The sequence below is a fragment of the Cinclus cinclus genome, chromosome Z (assembly GCF_963662255.1).
Source record: "Cinclus cinclus chromosome Z, bCinCin1.1, whole genome shotgun sequence".
NCBI classification, from domain to species: Eukaryota; Metazoa; Chordata; class Aves; order Passeriformes; family Cinclidae; genus Cinclus; species Cinclus cinclus.
In genome coordinates, this window is record NC_085084.1 from 51077097 (window position 1) to 51096578 (window position 19482).

General features: G+C 37.2%; 1 protein-coding gene across 3 annotated transcripts in view; it reads right to left on the reverse strand.

The window, feature by feature from the left end:
* FOCAD (focadhesin) overlaps positions 1 to 19482 on the reverse strand; it is a 92962-nt gene that overhangs the window by 9715 nt on the left and 63765 nt on the right. For all 3 annotated transcript variants that reach the window (XR_009934140.1, XM_062512831.1, XM_062512830.1), the window contains 15 exons: positions 17593 to 17681; positions 15471 to 15512; positions 14050 to 14158; positions 13435 to 13551; positions 12845 to 13083; positions 11330 to 11419; positions 8424 to 8571; positions 6440 to 6559; positions 5461 to 5583; positions 4535 to 4612; positions 4089 to 4160; positions 3830 to 3932; positions 2633 to 2713; positions 1420 to 1548; positions 319 to 434 (listed from right to left, as the gene is read on the reverse strand). Coding sequence is in view for 2 of the 3 variants with exons in the window: in XM_062512831.1 (XP_062368815.1) it covers positions 319 to 434; positions 1420 to 1548; positions 2633 to 2713; positions 3830 to 3932; positions 4089 to 4160; positions 4535 to 4612; positions 5461 to 5583; positions 6440 to 6559; positions 8424 to 8571; positions 11330 to 11419; positions 12845 to 13083; positions 13435 to 13551; positions 14050 to 14158; positions 15471 to 15512; positions 17593 to 17681 (1656 nt within the window). In the remaining variant the exon portion in view is untranslated. The remainder of the gene's footprint in view (positions 1 to 318; positions 435 to 1419; positions 1549 to 2632; positions 2714 to 3829; positions 3933 to 4088; positions 4161 to 4534; positions 4613 to 5460; positions 5584 to 6439; positions 6560 to 8423; positions 8572 to 11329; positions 11420 to 12844; positions 13084 to 13434; positions 13552 to 14049; positions 14159 to 15470; positions 15513 to 17592; positions 17682 to 19482) is intronic.

The window sequence follows — 19482 nt, forward strand, 5'->3', positions numbered from 1 at the left end:
CAGCTGGTACAATAATATACTTTTTCTCCCTACATGCCATGATTGATGTCTCCAGGTTATCAGCACTACACCATGAAACGAGAGAGAGTAAAAAGGTCTTAAGCAGTAAAGTAAAATCAGTGTAGCAGGTCTTAAGTCTGCCTTGAATTTCAAGGCCCCAGAATTAACCTTTCTCTCACTACAAATACTCACTAAACGGTATTTCTGAAGAATTCTGAACCCAGTAATCCTTTTCTGGTGAGACAGCCTAAACATTGTCACTGAGGAATTTTATATGAAAGAGGTGCTGAGCTCCCACAAGTTTTCTGACTTACGTACACTGAGACTGTAGACAAGGGGAGGTGCCACCCACATCCCTAAAAGCATTGCTGCATTTTGAGATGACTGGGCCTGCGTCACAGCCAGTTCAAGGCAGAGATGTTTTACCTCATGACCTAAAACACAAGAAAACAAACTAAGTTACAAAGAAATTATTTTCCCTTTAAATTTGTTCTCAAATCATAAAATAATTGTTCTACTAGAGCACTACATTACAACTTATTTTTCCCAAAATCCTACTTAAAGCTTTTAACATAGACATGTTAGAAGACTCCTCTTTCCACTCATGTACTTTCAGCATGAAATATCAGCATTTGTTCAAGTTATTTCAATTCACTCAGGAACAAAAATGTTAAGAATGTTAAGAAAAGCAAAAATTAAAAAAAAGCCCCTCCTTGCCAAATAAAGTTAAGATTTAATCCACAGAAGGAAAAATGAGTCAATATTCTTGGACTGCAATGCTGTCTGAAATCTAAAACCAGCCACAAAACACATGTACTGTTTCCTCTTCAAATTCCCTGATTTACAAAATTAAGACTCCTAAGTGAAAAGCAGGAATAAAAAAAACCTCCAGATATTTAATAAGTTTAAGCTCTTCATAAGAACTGCAAACCTCCATACAGAAAATTGTTTCCATTGTTTTGAAAATTATCACCCAGTGTAATTTAGTAGAAAGTGTATTTCAAACTAGTAATAGCCAGATAAACTACCAAACAGTTCAAATATGTGGAAAAATTGCATGCAGGCTCTGACATGGGCATTAGACCACACATTTAGCATGTACTGAAAACAGGATGCAATTAGTTAAGTTTTATGACAGGCTCTTATGCAAATAGTTCAAATGAAATATTCAGGCCACTTTCACTAATGTTTTAGGGAACTTCTCAGCTCTGATCTTCTTCAGTTTTTCTTCAGTTAGTGTCCACATGGTGATGACAAATATATACTTGCAAACACTAAAAAGTCAGTTTTGAAAGCATAATAAAACTAACCACTGCATTAACTTCAAGTCCTGAAGAGGGCTCCAAAGTTTGTGAAAGCTGCATTAGTAAATAGCTCTTGTGACAAATACAAGTTTTAATAGAAAACTACTGCTCTTACCAAAGTCCAGCCTCATCAAAGGAGAAAGAATGGATGCCCAGTTTACAGGTGGATACTGATGGCTTTCTCCAACTAATGCAATGGGTGCCAGTGCTACTTTCACCAGCTCAGCTGGGACAGATTCAGGGCCTAGAATAGAAGATTCAGTCTTAATTTTATACACACGTATTTGGATGAAAAGCTCAGCAAAAAAAATGTGAACACTGCACTGTAGTTCGAGCTGTAGTAATGAAAACTGTTACAAAATACTAATCACTTCCTTTTGCAACTGAGAATTAACCATTTAATTTATAATGAACAGTTACAGTTTTAATCTCCTGTAAAAATGGCTTTTTGCTACTAATAAATAGAAACTTTCTGATCCCTTGTTCTTGAGTCAATTTACAAGTTAATTACAGATATTCCTCATCTAGTAAGGTATTATTTTTGCATTTCTTACAGGGAGAACACCAAAGTTTTCTGACACTGCTTTCTTTCCTCATCTTGCAAATGCAGGCCAAAAGAACAGTCAGATAGGTGCTAACCTTTGCTAGATACTGTATTATGTCAACATAAGTTAACACAGTCCTCCTGGAATCAAAACATGGGCATTTTAACCTCCATTTAAAGCAAAGCTTGCTTCATAGAAGAGCAGTGAGCTCCCATAGCTCCACACAGTATGTAGTAATGTAGTACATACTCGTAGTATATAGCATGTAATAATCTTCTCTATCTTCCTTAAGACTATTCCAAAACATCTCTCTTTTACCAGGCTTCCTCATGTAAGACCATACTTTCTTCAGGCTTCTTTGCATCTGCCACAGCAGTAATCTGTTCAATACCACTCTGTTACAGAGAATCTTAACCAAAAATCACTGAAATAAGGGACAGCAAAAAGTCGGTCAGATGACGGAATATTAACTGAGCATACAGGCTAACACTTAAAATGATGTGACTTTCCTTCTCACTGGGAAGAAACATCATCTCACCAGCAGAGAGGGAAGGGAAAAGGATTTTAAAAGTCAAAAATTAGGTGGAGAAAACTGAAGTCCTAACTACACATTATTACCTTATCTTTCTGACTGTAATTACATTTCTATTTTAAATATCTTGCATTAGTGAAATTCAAATTTGTACTCAGAAAAGATCTCTTAGCAAATAAAAGCAAGTGTTTAAGGTCACCATTTATAGCTGTATCAAATTTCCCAGAGAAATACTGTAGTTTGAACCTTACCTTTCTTTCCACTTTCAATGGCAAAGTCAATGGCTGCTCTGATAAAGCTGTTTACAGGTAAGTAGCTAAAATCTGGAGGAACTGTGAAGGTAAAAAGACTGTTATATTCTAAAACATCACCAGCAAAAATTATAACCTTCTGCTCCCATGTAAATTTAAAGGCCAAATTGAGCTATGCTTGAGCTAACTCATTCTGTAGGTATTTAGACCACAGGATTGATAGATGTATTGGCCTTTTCACCTTTAAGGCAAGCTAAACATTTCTGGTGGTGAGAAGTGCCAGATCTGAAAAAACAAATTCACAGGTCAACTGAAAAGCCAGGGATAAGAACTTCCTTAAAATATATTGGGCACTGCAAGTTTGGCTTTGAAAGGGAGCGCTTCAAAATTTTAGGAAGTTTAATGCAGCAGAGACATTCCATATCTATCTAATCTTAGGCATGTATGCATGCAGGCATACATAAAAGCAGAAACTTTGAGAGACTTTTCTCTGTGATGTTCATCTACATTTTTTATTTTTGGTTCCCAGTTACTTCACACCAAAGTGAACAGCTTCATCTTCATTAGTTTGTGCTTGTTACTGGTATTTCATTAATGATTAATTATCCAGCCTTTATTTTACCAATGGATATTGAAACAATATTTGAAATTAGTGATATATCAGCTTCCCTGAAAGGGCACAGAATGCTAGTTTTTTTTAATTTCAGCTAACCATGGAATACCTGTTCTAGAAAAATAGTTTAAAAAAGTCAGCTTGGTCTTGTTATAGACCAGCTTTTAAGTATTGATTTTTTTAGACAATGGAACTGCTAAAACAAAATAGTAGATTAATCACTTCTAAAAGGCACAGAGTAGATGTCAAATACACATGCCATAGGATCTGTGACACCTGTTTACAGTTTATCCTATAAAAAAATAAAGAAGCAATATACAAGTTTCACTAGAACAATTTAGTACCTTACTTTCACACTGCAACTAAAAGCAGATGTGGGAGGATCCTATTCAGCACACTGATTCCTGCTTCATGTTCCAATCTTAAGGCACACAGGACTATGAGCTCTCTGATTTAAAGGCTGTTATATCACATATCAAAGGGCTGCAATGTCTAACTTGTATTATCTAATGTGTCTTTCACTGTCCTTATAGTGATGTGCTATTTTGACATGTTCTTTATGAAGCAGTAATAAAGCATCATACCAGATGCCCTGTTCTGGGTAGAAGACAAACAGGACATGTGAAGACGTCCCAGAAGTCTCACTGCATTTGTCTGAAGACCAATCTGCTCTGAGAAACTAATTATCTGTTGAGACAATAAACCACTAGTTAGAAAAAATTTCCTACACTGCCTTATTCAAGCTGGACACAAACTTTACACAGTTTCTTTCCAACAGACTTGGCTTGGTTGTGCAAGGTGTGAAGGTATGCTAGTGCATTATCCAAAGGAGGAAACCATTACCTGTGTAAGGGTTCTGATCACTTCATTCAGCTTACTTTGAAACTGTGAGGATTGAATGCTCTCAGATTTCAGCTGCAAGAGAAAAAAGAAAAAAAGATTAATTTTTAAGAGGTAAAAAAAAGAACAGAGAAAAAATTCTGGAAACAGATTACATTTGCACCCATGCCTTTCTCTGGGGAGTGGGAGAGAGAAAAGGCGAAAGCTATATGGCTGTAAATTTTATTCAGTGGCATTGCATATGGGCCATATGATGGCAAAATTGAATAAGCCCCATTTTATAAGCAGCAATTCAATATTGCTTGTTTCGTACCCAGCATGAATTATTGCAAAATTGTGATGTCCTTGTTTACAGCCATTGCTGTAGGAACGGGGAAGATGCACCCCATATCGCCTTCTAGTCAAATTTCTCCATGAGATTAAGGTTACATTTGCTTGCATATTCTCACCTGTATCATGCCTCCTTCAGAGCCCACCAGTGCAACCAGCCCACTGACAGCAGCCAGACGCTCCATTGTTGGAGAACCCTAGAAGTGTAAATCAGGACCAGCGAGTCAATGTGAAGACAAAACGCTATTATAGGACAAAATGCTTGTTTCTTCCAACTTAGAAACTCTAACTACTATCACTAGTACACCTCTAATCCCGACAGCCTTTTCAGATCAGACTCCAGCATGATAGACAATACTAATCCCTTTCTTGATGAATCAAAGCTTTATATGGAGCTTCTCCTCACTCCTCTAAATCTGAAAGCATCATGGATTGACAAATCACTTTTGTCCCTAGCACTGTCTATATTCCTCAAAATGTACCAGTGCAATGCAACTCAAAACCAGTTTTGTTATTGATAATTAACTTCAGCTGCAACCTTAATGTGTAAATTTAGAGCCTGATTTGAAATACCTAACTTTTCCAGAGAAACTGAAATTATTATAATGACTAAGGAACTATAATCACCCTTCTTTTTTCTAGTTTTGACAAGCAGCACCTGATTTCACAAGACATTTTCACTTAATAACCTAGACTATTTCCTTGGGCTATGTTCCAAATTAGTGAAAATGTCCAAATTAAGACCTCATTGAGATAAGCATTTCTCATAAATTATCCAAGTAGAAAAGAAACAGGGATTTTTTTTTTCCTTTAGAAAACAGCCCAGAGTTATACTCTTGCTTCCAAATATCAATCAAACAGCATATTCAGATAGTCATAACTTTTCTTAGCATCATTCCTGCAGAAGCAAGGAAAATTATGTTCCTACTGTTTATTTTAAACTGCACACCACCCCTTCCCCATCTCCTCTCTTCCCACTTATGCAAAAAACCCCAAAACAATAAAACAAGTACAGAACCCAGAACATGCATTCAAACTCATTTACCTCTGCAAGCACAATTTTTATCCAGGCTGGCATTAGTCTGTTACTCAGGTCTTCAGCTTTCCCATGACCATAAGCTGACAATCCATGTACTATCGCACCTAAAGCCAAAGCAAAACTGTAGGTCTGTAAGGTGAAAAGAACTTATTAAAAAATAATTTTACAAAAATACATTTGTTATTGTAATATTACTTACATATTTATTATTTCCCAACAATTAGATGTAATGTCCTTGTCTAGAATACCTGATGATTCCTTACTTCATGTGACATGGGATTTTGAGACTAAATCTTTGGCACATAGAACCTTTGTTTTAGAGCTGATTTTCTGATATGAAGACAAAAAGCTCTAGCACAGGTACTTAGCTCTGACTTCCTATTTTCAGGTAAACATTCTGAACAGCTGATTAATGAAATATACTAGCAGGCTTTGATTAAAAAATGGTTGCTTCCCCCTGGCTCCTTCATTTCCTAGCAAACTTTAACCAGAAAAGAACTTGCACTAAAACATTGAGATTATTTTTGGCAATTTGAGGGACACCCTAGTACACTAGGGATGAAACACACATCTTGAGGAAGCTGTGGTTTTGATGCACAGTCTGGTGGTTAAGGGAAAGCAAAAATTCAGAACCATACAGTTGATGTATTTTCCCACCAAGAAAAAGAATTTATAAAAATATGCTATAAAAAAGAGAAAAAATGGCAGGATACAGGGACTAAAGGCATCGAACAAAACAACTGCTCTTCTAAATGCAATCAAACACATACAACTTGCTTTTATTTCACTATCTGGTAATCACATTAATGAATCAAATGGTAGTCTTAGTAATTGCATGGTATGCAAAATACCTTCAGCATTAGTTAATGATAAAAGTAGATCAATATAATTGTACTGAATTACAGTTCAGGTAAAGCAATATCCAATATTAAATAGATAAAGAGACAAAGAGAACTGAAGCAAAGCCCAAATACAGAACTATTACCTGCTGATTATTCTCTGCTAAGTTCTGTAGCTTGCTCATAGCCTTCTCAGCCTCAGCTGCTTCTATGATTCCAACACTGAAACCAGAGACACAGGAACAGGCCACAGAATAGGCAAGTACCTGGAAAAAATTTTATTCCATTATCTAGGATCTAATCAAGCTCACTGTAGCAACAGTTACATTGAACAATGTGCCAGCACGATAGAGAAGACGTAAACATTTTCAGTTTATACTTTCAGGTATTTATTCCCTCTCTGAAAGATTCTTCATTGATGTTAATAATGTTAAACACAACTAAAGCTTGGAAATACTTCTGATTTCACAGAGGTCAGTAAGCATATTCACCATGCTGTGCTCCCATCAGGACCACAAGCAGGCCCACCAGGCCAGGAAATGAGCATGCAGCGCTGTCCTTCACACACAGCCCTCAACACCAGCCTTCTGTCCTTGCAGAAGGATTCACCAGCGACATTGCTTTTCTATTCTCTTGCCTTAACCACAGAGATTAAGGAAGTGAAGTCAGAATTACCAATACAGAAAGTGTGCCAAGTGTTTAACCTCCTCTCCACCAAAGTTAAGCAGCAGAACACATGACTCTGAGGGAAGCAAAGAGCACCCACCTACTGTGCAGGAGTGACATCAATTTGACCTGTAGCAAGTAATGTGCAGATTGTACCTCTTGCTGCAGCAGGCCAAAATTACTTCTGAAGTACCAGGTTATATCCAAGTCATTTACAGCTCTGATAGAGTCTCTTGTGCATCTCATACAGTAGCATTCATCCTAGAGTGCTGCCCAAATTTTACTCATTTGTACAAATCCCTACAGAAATTTTAATTCCAAAAGGTAGGTTTTGCTTTTAATCCCAAATTTTAATTGCAAAAGGTAGGTTTTGCTTTTAATCCCAAACTGTCTCATGGTGTTAAACAGCTGCTGCCTTTCATCTCAGAAGTTGCTCAATTAAACTCAGTTTAACTTCAATAATGCACTTGAAGATGTCTGGGGACAGATAAATTATTTCATAGCTGAAAGTAATTTTAATACATGCACCATAAACTGCAAAAGGCTAAACCCCAACACATTATGTACTGCCAAAAAACAGAACTCTGTTGAAGAAGATGTTTAATAAAGAGCTTTCAGAGCACTACCAACAGGGGGAAAAGAGTAATACTATCAATCTCTATTAACTCCTGTAGGAAAAACAGAGGATTATGCAACTCAACTGCTCAGCTGCTCCAGGCTTACATAAATCATGTAAAGACAGAGTTGCTTTATCATGCAGAACACCTGCTTGCTCTGATTTTTGTTTTCTGTAGTAAGCTATTTGAATTTCATCAGTTCTCATTCTCAAGTTTTACCTCAGCAGAATTACAGGCTAAGTACTTGGACCATGTTAAAACTTACAGGACATATCCTGGGAAAAAACTCCCTGAAATGCAGGGCCCAGTTTAAGTGTCCAAAACATAAAGAGAATAGTAAATAGTGCCACAGCACAACTACAACATTCACATTAGCTGGTGACACCAAATTTCAAAGAAGTATATAGAGGGCATATTGAAGGAGGAAGCATTAGCATTTAAGTTCTCTCTGAGAGTAACTTGTTGTCTGCTTTTAGTAGATCAGATGAGTAAGAAACAACTGTATATGAGACTCATATCCTTAGTTACCCATGATCTAACTTTCAACAATTTAATTTAGGGTTAAGCAATTAAAGAAGACCTTTAAAAGATCATGTCTATTATCTTTTCAGGCAGTTTCTTAATATCTGTACAGCATTACACATTATTCTATTCTTATTATTGCCATTATTATCATTGTTATTATGTTTTTTCCCAGAAGACATAAACCCATATGTTGTGAAAGAAAAAGTACAAGTCTAGCCTTCCACTACCACAGATAAAAAGTTTCAGCAAAAAGACTACAGTTATTAAAGAGAGGCAACAAAATAAAAGGAGGATTTAAAATTTGTGATAAAATAGATCATACCTCCTGGACTCCTCTGCTTTGGTCCTCACTGCTGTCCAGGTATTTGCAGAGTTTTCGCAATAAAGCAGAAACATGCACTCGTGATTCTGTTTGGCTACTGTGACTCATAAATGAAAGAACAAGTCCTACTCCTAAAATACATCCAGTGCTTTAAGAGAAAACAAAAGAGAAAGGATTAAGTATGCTTTGGCTGCTCTGAACTCCCTTTAAACCCCAAGAAAGTTTGTGGGAAAAAAGACCTCTAGCCTTGCCTGATAACTGGCCCTATAGATAATTTATTACCACAGTCAGTTTTGCAAATGGTTTTTATTTCACCCATCTTTTTCAGGAAACACCAGTGAAAGAAGAGCGTAAGAAGAAAATTTATATTTAAAAATAAGCCCTACACATACAGACTCATTAATCCTTTTGCCTCTGAAGAGCCAGTAGCTCAAACATCAAGCTCCATAAACTAGTATGAAGGAAGTATGGATCCGAATTTCAGTGTGTGATTTGTCCTGATAGTATAAACTAGGAAATCCCAGTTAAACACACTAATTGCAGGTTCACTGGGTGTATTAGCATCTGCTGTTGTCAGACTCCTCCAAGAGCTGTTACATTTGTAAAAGTAATGAAATTAGTGATTAAGCCATAGAGCCGCTAAGATGGCTGTAGAGATTAAGGCATTCACCTGTGTTTCTTAACAGGAATGGTCAGGTGTACATTCTAACCTGTATGTACTAACTACAGTGGAGCAGCTTTATCAGGGCAGACATATCCAGCATAACTAACTGTTTGATGCTAAGGATACTTAAAATTGCAACAACAACAACATCGTTTCAAAGGACATAATTTAATAGGGCAGCTGACACAAACATCTCCACAGTCTCCTCCTCTTTTTCAGATTTTATCAGAAATTCCATTCTGAACTAGAGATTTTTTATTAAATTCTGCATGTGTGCTCCCATAACAAGTTCCAAGTCATCAGTTTTATCAGAAAACTTCCAAACAGTTCTGGCTTCCATCATGAGATACTAACCATAGCAGACACTTATTGCTCTAAAGATGATCTCTTGCTGGCACACATCCACAATAGCTCTGATCTGTAGATGATTGTTTCTTCCCACTTGTACATCTCTCTGACGCTGCTTGTAGCAAGCAGCAAATAGTCAAATGAAAATGGTTAGGATCTTACACATTCTTCTAAGCTTCTCCTATCCAACTTAAAAATAGCAAGACCTGCTGCTTTTACTCAGCTAGGTAAAAAAGAAACATCTGAGAGTAACTTCAGTCATATTCTTATGATAATGTTTTAAAGTAACTGGGGATTAAGAATGCTTGACCATGGCTAAAATACATGGAGGGGTGTCTTGGGAGTAGCAATTTTTTCCAGCAAAGATCAAACAAACCTTTTTAAGTAACTGGTATATCTGAATTCATGAATAGCCAACAAAACAAGGACATGGCTTATATACAAGAGCTCTAAATTCAAGTTTACACTACTGCTTATTGACAAAACTACATAGAAAGAAAATGGAATTTCTCATTAGAGCTATAGTATTTTATGTTAATCACTGTTAAAAAAAACCCTAAAATGTAACTGGAGACTAAAGCAAGAATAAAACTTCACCTTCTCTGCTCCTCTTTTTGTAACTAACAATTGCTCTCAGTTGGCTACCTTATTTGTGAGCTACATACAATTAGTATTTAGGTATATTTCATCTACATGGTATCTCAGAATTTGCAGCACATTTTAAGTCTTTTACAGCCAGAGCATCAGGCTGCAGGGAGTTCTGCCTTCCACTGAGAGCAGCCTGAGCCCAAACAGTGCACTGCTGCACTGCACAGTCCCACACCTGCACTGCTCAGCAGACCTATGCCCAAAACACTGTCAGCCTGTTTTTAGTGAAAATCATCGTCTTAGCAGGGGTGAAACACTGGTGAAAAAGCTCATGCCTCACAGCTAACCATGCCTGTGTCACATTGGATGAAAAGGCTGGAAAAGACCTTCCTTTGGAACAGCAGTTTACAAGTGTAGAAATGCAAAATTTGGACAACTCTGGAACATTTACAGCTTTACATTTCTTCTTGGCTGGCAGAAAGAACTCATACTAGACACCAATTTCCTCATAACCTTTAAAAACCATAGCCAGCACAAAAAAAAAAAAAGTCCCCTCTTCAATCTTCCCTCTCTTGCTTGCAATTGTTTCATAGTCTTCTGGCAACCTCTTGCCGCCAGAGACGTCTGGCTTGGGTCTTCTCTGAGGCTTTGATCACCAGCTAACAGTCTGCACAAAACAGCAGCAATAGGCATCACAAAGGGATGCAGCTGGTACAGTCCCTATGTACTGTCTGTCTCACCCTGTGCCACTCAAAAGGCAAAAGAAATCCTCATTGAGCTATACAGGTTCACAACCCAATGGTGCACAGCTGTGACTCCTCAGAGCTTTTCAGAAAATGCACTGGAGAAAGGAAGGTAAAAGCAAATGGGAATTATTTTTGTTTCTTTTGAACAGGGAAGAGCTGGGCAGAGTAATGCTCAAAATCAAAGAAAACCTTATGCACTCACACAGCTGCTCAAGACACTGTGGCTCCTTCCCTGATTTAAAAGAGAAATGACTGCTGTGGAAGAAATATGGTGCCATGCTATGTTAGTTGTCTCGTGGCAATTGTCTTAGGAGTTTCAAAGCTTGACTGTAAAAACTTAAGCAATGTAGACCAAGTCTGTGACTGACTCTGTTTTAAGGAGCAGGTAGCCCTCCAAAGGGCCTTTCCAGCCTGCCTGGCTGGTGATTATATGGAAGTACTCAGAACAGGTTGTCTCCTTATTGTAGTCTTATACTTTTTTGTGTAAAATTAAGGAAGAAAGTGTGAATTAAAAAGGTAGAGTTCAAAATTAATTATCATCAGTAATAAAGGAAACTCACTTATACTCCAGACTGGTGTCAAAGCAGCAGTCCTCCAACACATCCAAGGATTTCATGAGAACCAAGTTCATCTGTTGACCAGGTATATCACTACCAAACCAAAACAGAAACAAAAAATAAATCACATGCCTGACAGTGGGAGGAGATACCTGATAAAACATGATCTCAAAAACATGACCTGTAACTATTTATAAGCTGAAAATTTGTGGTATTTCACACTATTACTCTGTCAACCTCTCTCCACCTCATTGCCTAACTTACTGGTAAATAAGTGCTTACATCTCACTCCAAAGATAACATACAGACTCCCCTTTTCTAAAACATGTACTCCGTTTTCATAATGAACAGGACATCTTTAGTGGAAACTAGCTCTATGATCTGATATAAGCTATAGCTACATCCCTACGAGTTTTGATTTATTGCAAGACAATGCTTTGAAGAATGTGCAAGATTAAGCTTTCAAATCATGCAGGGCAATGAAAGAGTAAAACTAGTCTACAAGAAATGGTTAGATAAATGTATTCACTTCACACTCCTCACCACAGAAATAAAACAAACACAAACCCCCAAAATATTGATTCACATACTCCAAAATACTGGGCTGATGTGACTCATTCTCTTTAAGAGTCTTTTAATGCTTGTATGTAGCTCAGTTATCCCACTGGCTAAACAATCAGCAGTAGTCCATTCCCAAATTACATGCTAAGTCAGAGGCAGCAAGGCAGCAAGGCATCAAGACACCAAAGCCTGATGATTAGAACTCAGCAATACTTCAGTTTTAACAAAAGCAGATGCCTTGGAAACATTAGCTTCACTGAGCAAATTAACAACTGCCAATCAAATCAGTACCAATGCTTGTGTACTAATTAAACTTTTTTTATGGGTATACAGGAAGACAAAACAGTCAGGAAACTGGAGGAGTATAAAGCCAAACCTACTTCTTAATTTCTCTGGAATCACCAGAAATTTGCAACTGAGGCCAACCTTTCTCAAAAGGAGGCATTTTGTAATAACTTCAGAACACTTATGTGCTGCCAGCACAGCTGTAATAGCACACTTTAAAGACAGTTCATTATACCACTTCCATTGTAGTTCCATCCTCACATGTGTAACTCACATGACATAACTGAACACTATCCAAAGTGTCCACATATCCAGAGTGCCATTTAAAAATGAACCAATGAGAACTGTGAATTATTTTATAACTGTCTTCCAGCATAACTAGTCCCATTCAAAAGCATATGTGTTACTCTTCTAGCTGACTGCTTTGCACTTTGTACCTTAAGATATGATGAAAATTAGTCACTCGCCCTGAAAGAATATCAAAACAGCCAGGATAGCACTGGAGGGGGTTAAAGTGGGTGGGGGAAGACTGATAATAATAGCCACCTTTTAAGAGACATTACAAAGCCCTTCAAGAATCATTTGCCTATGACTTTAATTCCTCAGAGCTTAAGGCCACATGCAGAAAAAGGAAGTTACTTTTGCAACTACATTAAATACAGTAGTTCTCACCTGACTTTTTCTTCATACAAACGTGAGATGAACATCCCCAAACCAAGACCCATGTGGATTTGAACAGCTTGAGACTCGTCAGCATTTGGTTTCCCAGGTAACCTGTCAGTCAGCATACTCAGGACCTCCTCAATCTTCTCCTTGCACGATACAGTGAAAATTGGCACCAGGAGAGACAAAGCTGTGGCTGCACAGGAGCGAGCTATAATACTAGCAGTATTTTCACCTGAATAGGATTTCTAGAAAAACACAAAAGAGAATATTTTTATTCTCTTAGTCCTTTCCAGACAATAACACTCAGCATTTGAGGAATTTAAAATAAACACCTATAGAGCAAACAGCAGCACAGATGTATTGCAATCTGACATTCCTTGCATGTGGCTTTTACCATTTGGATAATAAAGACAAAAAACTTTAAGCAAACACAAATATAAATAGAAAGCACAATGAAAGAAAATGAAGAGCAAGAAAAGTTTTTATTTTCCTCCATTCCAACTACTGCAATACAAACAGAACCAGGAAACTCATGATTAGAACTCCAGGTATGAAGTACAGATACACTGCCTTGCCTTTAGTACCACAGCACATACCTGATAGAACCATGGGAAGACCTGACCTTTAGGTTGGTAGCGGCTATTCACAATACTCAAGAGGGTCTCTGTGACCATGGAAATCCAGTGTTTCATAGGAATAAAATCAGGTTCAGTCTATAAAAATCAAACCGAAACAGTCATCATTATTGTTTTTTAAATCAAGTTCTACCTAAACAGCAGCTCAGCTGCTGATGTTCCAGCTGTGATTCATCATGAATGAGATTATTTTGTCATTCCTATGTAGTGCAAGTAACATCATTTACTTGTCAATGCTGACTCTCCAGACATTACTTGTGATCAAGTATTATTCAGTGGAGCTAAAAAATATGAAAAAAGAGTTTGGCTGGCTTTCAGTATTCATACAGTGACCTCTATCTCATCTGTTGAAATGGTCAAATAAATGAGTTAGATATTATGCTTCTTATGACATGGCACGTATGCACTCTACCTATTCTGTATAGCATCTGAGAGATGGCATTCACTGAATATGGTGAAATTTGAACTTGAAAATCTAAAATACTTCACATCCACTTACCAGCCCCTTCAAACACCTGGTCATATTACTTTTCTGTATTCCACTAAGAGAAGGGACCGTCTTCCAGATTCACTCACCTCAGGCACCCCTTCAGTGTCTGAAGAAAGGCTGCTTTCATATTTGGCTACAGCAACTGCAAGGCCAGTTAAAGCAAAAATAGAGTTTCCTTTCACCACTGGGCTGTCTCTGAACAGGAAAAGGCAAACAGTTAAGAAATATCATAGAGATGTTGGCAACAAAACATGTATCTCAAAGCAGAAAAGTTACGCTAGAGGTATTCCAGGAGGGAAGACCTTTGCCCCTAGCAACTTCATTGGGTTCTCTTCTAGGTCAGCAGAAATTTCTTACACTTCATCTTCAGGAATTAGAGAAAGAATGGAGGAGAGAAGTGTTTCAGTCTTTTTTCTTTTTCCTTGTCCATCTTTTATATAAGGGCTAGCACACATGAAGTTGTATAAAAACAGCAGCTTTTTTCCACTATAATAGACTGCTACCCTGCAGAGCAAGTAGCACTACAGAAATGCAGCAGTTGGTCTTAGCTAGTAGCATTTCCATAGAAGACAAAACAAAAACATCTTCAAATGGAGAATGCCAGAGGCAGATGTCACTACATTGCAACAGCAAGAAAAGATTTAGCAGAGCAACCATTATTGAAATAACAGCTTAAAAAAGGTTCTGAATTATTTCCCTACACTAAAAAACCACTGATGTTATGGAAAATGATAGGATTCAGAGTACTAACTTCTGTAACAATGCAAACCTTTTAAGGAAACCAAGAAAGAAAATCTGCCACTGACAAAAAGGAGGGACAATATAGCTGTACTCAGTTTTGTACAAGGAAGTACATTGATCTTCTAGTCATACCAGAAAAACATACTGCAATATAATCCTGATGGAACTTTCTTATGTTGTTCTAGAAAAGCAGCTGAACAAGATGACTGTATTAGACCACTTAGAGGCCAGTAGACTCTTTTCATCAGTCTTCCACTTCTAAAAGCTTCCTTGACTGCTGCTGTAAAAATATACCTCCACTGCCAATCTGGCATTTATTCCAGATCCAAAGATGTCATTATCACAGTAAAAGTATTTTCTACACTTCTATTTAGCTTTTTAAAACAAGAAACATGAGTCTTAGTGAAATGTCATCATCTGGAACAGTGAAACTATCTCCTCTCAGATAAGAGGTATTTGCAAAGAATTACAACACGGTACTTAGTTAAGTTCATTGAAGTCTCTCCATATCTTCTGCCTTAAATAATTTCCTGATCTATGCATGGAACCTTTACTGATTTGATCATCAGCTTCTAAAAGGCTACATTTCACTATGTACCTCAGAGAGAAACTTTTAAATCTACACATTCATGAAACCCAGATGCTTTAGATTTAATAAAGGTTAAAAATCATCTTAACAAGATCTAAGAGGAAAAGGAGCAGTGTCCCATTCTTTACTGAAAATATGGGAAAAAGCCATCATCTGTAGTAATTTAGCAGTTCTTACTTGGAAGCACCTTTGATGACATCAGTCAACATATCCCTGACCCTGCAAGAAAACAGAAAGAATTTACACCATATTCATTATAGTATAGCATGAATTGAGCTAAATTCCTCTTCTGTCTTACATGTGTCTTTTCTAGGTTAACAACTGTATGTGCCTACCAGAAGATTTAGCACAAAATAATTACAAGCATTTAATCTGCAAGAAATCTATGCACCACTCCAAGTTTCTTCATGCTCATGTGCACTCCCAGTGTTTTATAAAGGACTCTTATTTGACTTAATACCACTTTTTGTAAAACGCTGTTTCATGCAATAGCCATAAATATGCTTTTTGAGCACATCAAACATGTAAGTTTCCAGATCGTTGTGCTATGTTATAGCATAATGAAATCTGAATGTTTTATAAAGGACAAGCATTATAATTTATTCAACACTTCCTATATTTCTGGAAACCACTACAGGTTACTACTATGACATGGTATATAAACCTGAATTGATTTATTAAAGCCATAGGAGTGGTTACAATTTCTTGCACATTACTGTAGTTTATTTATGACAGGCTACTTGTTTTCAGTTTTTTAGTTTTGCATTCATATCAAGACTGAAGCAGAGATGCAATCAATCTCCTACACTGAAAGGCGTGGACGAAGAGAGACATCCTCTATTCTAAAACGTACCATTCTAGCATGACCATGAATGTCATTCTTCAGAAAAAGACAACTTTAGACTGAAAATGCATGCCTCCTAAAACAGGGCTGTATGTTATAAGACTGAGTTACACTCAAGCTTTTGAAGAAACCTACTCAGATTTTCCTTCATAATCACACTGCTTTTGCATACAGTTTCAAAGCCACCACTCTAGAAGCATTTACATTGATAAATACCAATGCAAAATTGCACAAAAAAATTGCAAAACTAACCCAATAAAGGATTAACACTAAAGTTCATACCACATTGTCCACAATTAGGTTAACTCCAGTGAGCAGCAAAAATGCTTAACGACTGCTAAAGTAAGGGCCCTGAGGAACCAAGCAAATAACTGTGAACTGGAAAAGAAACTAAAGGTACTACTGGGCTCCAGTTAATTTACTGTTTTTATTTGTTTCCTGATAAAGGGAATTCTGGTCATTTTTGACATTGCTTACCTTATCACCATTTAGGAAATACAGAACAGAAATTCTTTCAGGAGAAATCTACAAAAGCAGCATTGCTACAGGCCTTTTTATATCCTATCAAGGAAGGGATCAGTCATTAATAAAGGATCCTTTCTACAAGGAAGGGATCAGTCATTAATAAAGGATCCTTTCTACAACACTGTGGCATTCCGGATCTTACAATGCAAGCCTCTATGCCAGAATTAGCTGGAATAAAACAGACACAAATTCTGAATTCCTCAAGTGGGACTTAGTAACACACTTTTTTGATTGAAACAGACAAAAGCATTTTGGCTTTCCAATACACTTATGAACAAACATAAAAACAGATATTTATACTGCCTATGGAGAAGTAGTTTTTTCTCTTGTGAAGCCTCCTACTTCCCACCTTCTTCTCCTGGCCGTGCACATACACGGCTAAATCCTAACAGACTGAGACACTTGCCACCTGACTGAAACAGAATTAGTGGAGGATATGGATCAGGGTGTTCATCAAGTATTTGCTTTTAAACAACATCCTTACACTCAATAATGCCAACTTTAGTCCCATGACATACATCAAATTATGACTTGCATTTCTTTCTGTTTCTGTGAAACAACTCATTAAACTCTCAAGAAGGAAATTTTTATCTTTGCATAATCCTTCTCCTTTAACATCCTATAATACCCCTGAATTCTTTCATTCTTTCCAGCTGCTCACCCTACAAAGTTTTCAGGCTCTGTAGAGGGGAAGGTATCTGTGAACCCATGTATATGAAAATCCTTACAGTTACCCAAGTCTTTCGTTCCACTCCCCTCTCCTATCATGGTCAGTGTATCTGGTGGTTACTTGTTTTGTTGTGGATTTGTTTTTTTTCATTAGTGCTCATACAGTCTTTACACTTGCAGAATTAAAGGCTTTGAGACCTTGTTCTCTGTCTCCTTACTTGTCATTTACAAGTGATCAGGAGCACACAGGCACTTCCTTACCATAGCCAGGCTGTAAATTGTTTGTACTGCACTTCTTCAGGATCCTCTTTTCCATGTTTTAACTGCATCTCTAGCTCTGCCTGCCTTCCCTGCAGAATTACAAAAGAAGTCAGAAATTGAGCTTATATAATATGATTTATTTAGATTGTAAAATTTCTTCAGAGAATACTCAGGTAACACATATAGCCTAACCTAACGGCTAGTTCGTAAATGACCTTGGCTGCTTTGCACATGCAATCCCACTATAGTGTGCAATGTATTAAGGAGAAGAATCCACAATTTTTTGTTCTCAGTAAGAAAAACAAACTGCGGATGACATAAACTACTACTAATTCTGAGGCATCTATCCAGTACATGCAGGGCTAAGTTCCCTTGGGAAGGGCTACAACAAGCAGGCAGTGAGCTTTAGAAGCCTGCTAGCTAGAATGGATTCTAACAGCAAAACATCACTTTCTTGATGTTCTACTTAAGGCAGAATTCCTCATTATTTTACTTTACATAACTCTGACCTCCCTGTGATTTCCAACACCATTCCTTCTGTGCATTTAAAGAGGTGATACAGATTCTGCTCTCTAACACGTTATAACATATATATGTTATCTAAAAATATCTAAAGCAGCTTTGTTTAAATTCTGTCTCCAACGGAGAGAACTATAACTTAACTTTTAAGTTTAGGTTGTCTATTACTGCTCCTTAGCAGATTATTAATTAAGCCTTAAATGAAAAAATACAGGCACATACGCTGTATTTTTCTGGTATTGAATGCTTGTAGTTTGGGTGTACATACCAACATGAAAATACAACACAGTGAATCTTGAAAATCCAGGTCTCACTCCTGAAAAGTGACCCTCCACAGAGATTAAAGGAGTACATACAACACACTGACTACAAAGAAGACAGTACAGCAGTTCAGAAACACTGAATTATGTACTATCCAGACAACTCATACTGTAGTCTCCTTTGGTCACCTCCGATGAAATGTACTACATAAGCATAAGGATTAAGCAAGAAGAAGCAAACACAGGCTCTACTGTCCTGTAAAATGGCAAGAGAACCTACAGATCCTTTAGAAAAAATCTGGTATACATGCTAAGCTTCTTGTGAAATCTTGCCTTGGAAGGGAAACAAAATAGGAAACTAATGAAATGCCAATGACAATGTCCCTCAAGACTTAAACCTGCAATCTGACTAGCTGCTGCTTGTTTTGTAATGGGACTGGCTTGGTTTAGGAGCTCGCATTTTGATGATGGTCAAGATAAAAATTGTTTTGAAAATGTGAGAGAAGCATATGTTTTGCTGCACCGCAAAGCAATGAGCAGTCAAAGCTTCTAGAATTCATTCAGTAATCTGAGTTGCTTGTGTTGAAAACAGCTGATGTGGCCTGGAAATAAAAACAAATAAGCCCTTCTAGTAGCACAAAGAGACCATTCCAGAAGGAAGCTATTTGCTAAACCTTTTTTAGATAATTTTACCGTTGAAAATCAAATTATACTACATTGGTCTAGATACCAGGTCAGCAAACCTAATGAAAGAGAGAATTTAAGCTATTTCCTAATCATTAGATAGGGTTGAAAAAATTGAAAGAGGAGCCTCTTACAGCAGGATTACATGCTGATTAAGGGGAAGCTCTTTTTAATGAATCATTCCTTGATACCTTCTGTCTCCTTTGCAGTACCACTACTTCAAACTTTCTACCCAAGCAGTAGGTTAGAGCTCTAGCTGAAATTTCATCTTCTAAAAATTCTAAAAATTGACACATTCTGCAAGCTGACATATGAACAAACCGGCATGTTCATGAATTGTAAATAGAAACTGAACTTCTACAAAGTATCCCAGACTGCACTGTCAGGAGCTGAAGACTCAGTTTTATTTCTTTTTTATAAATGTTAT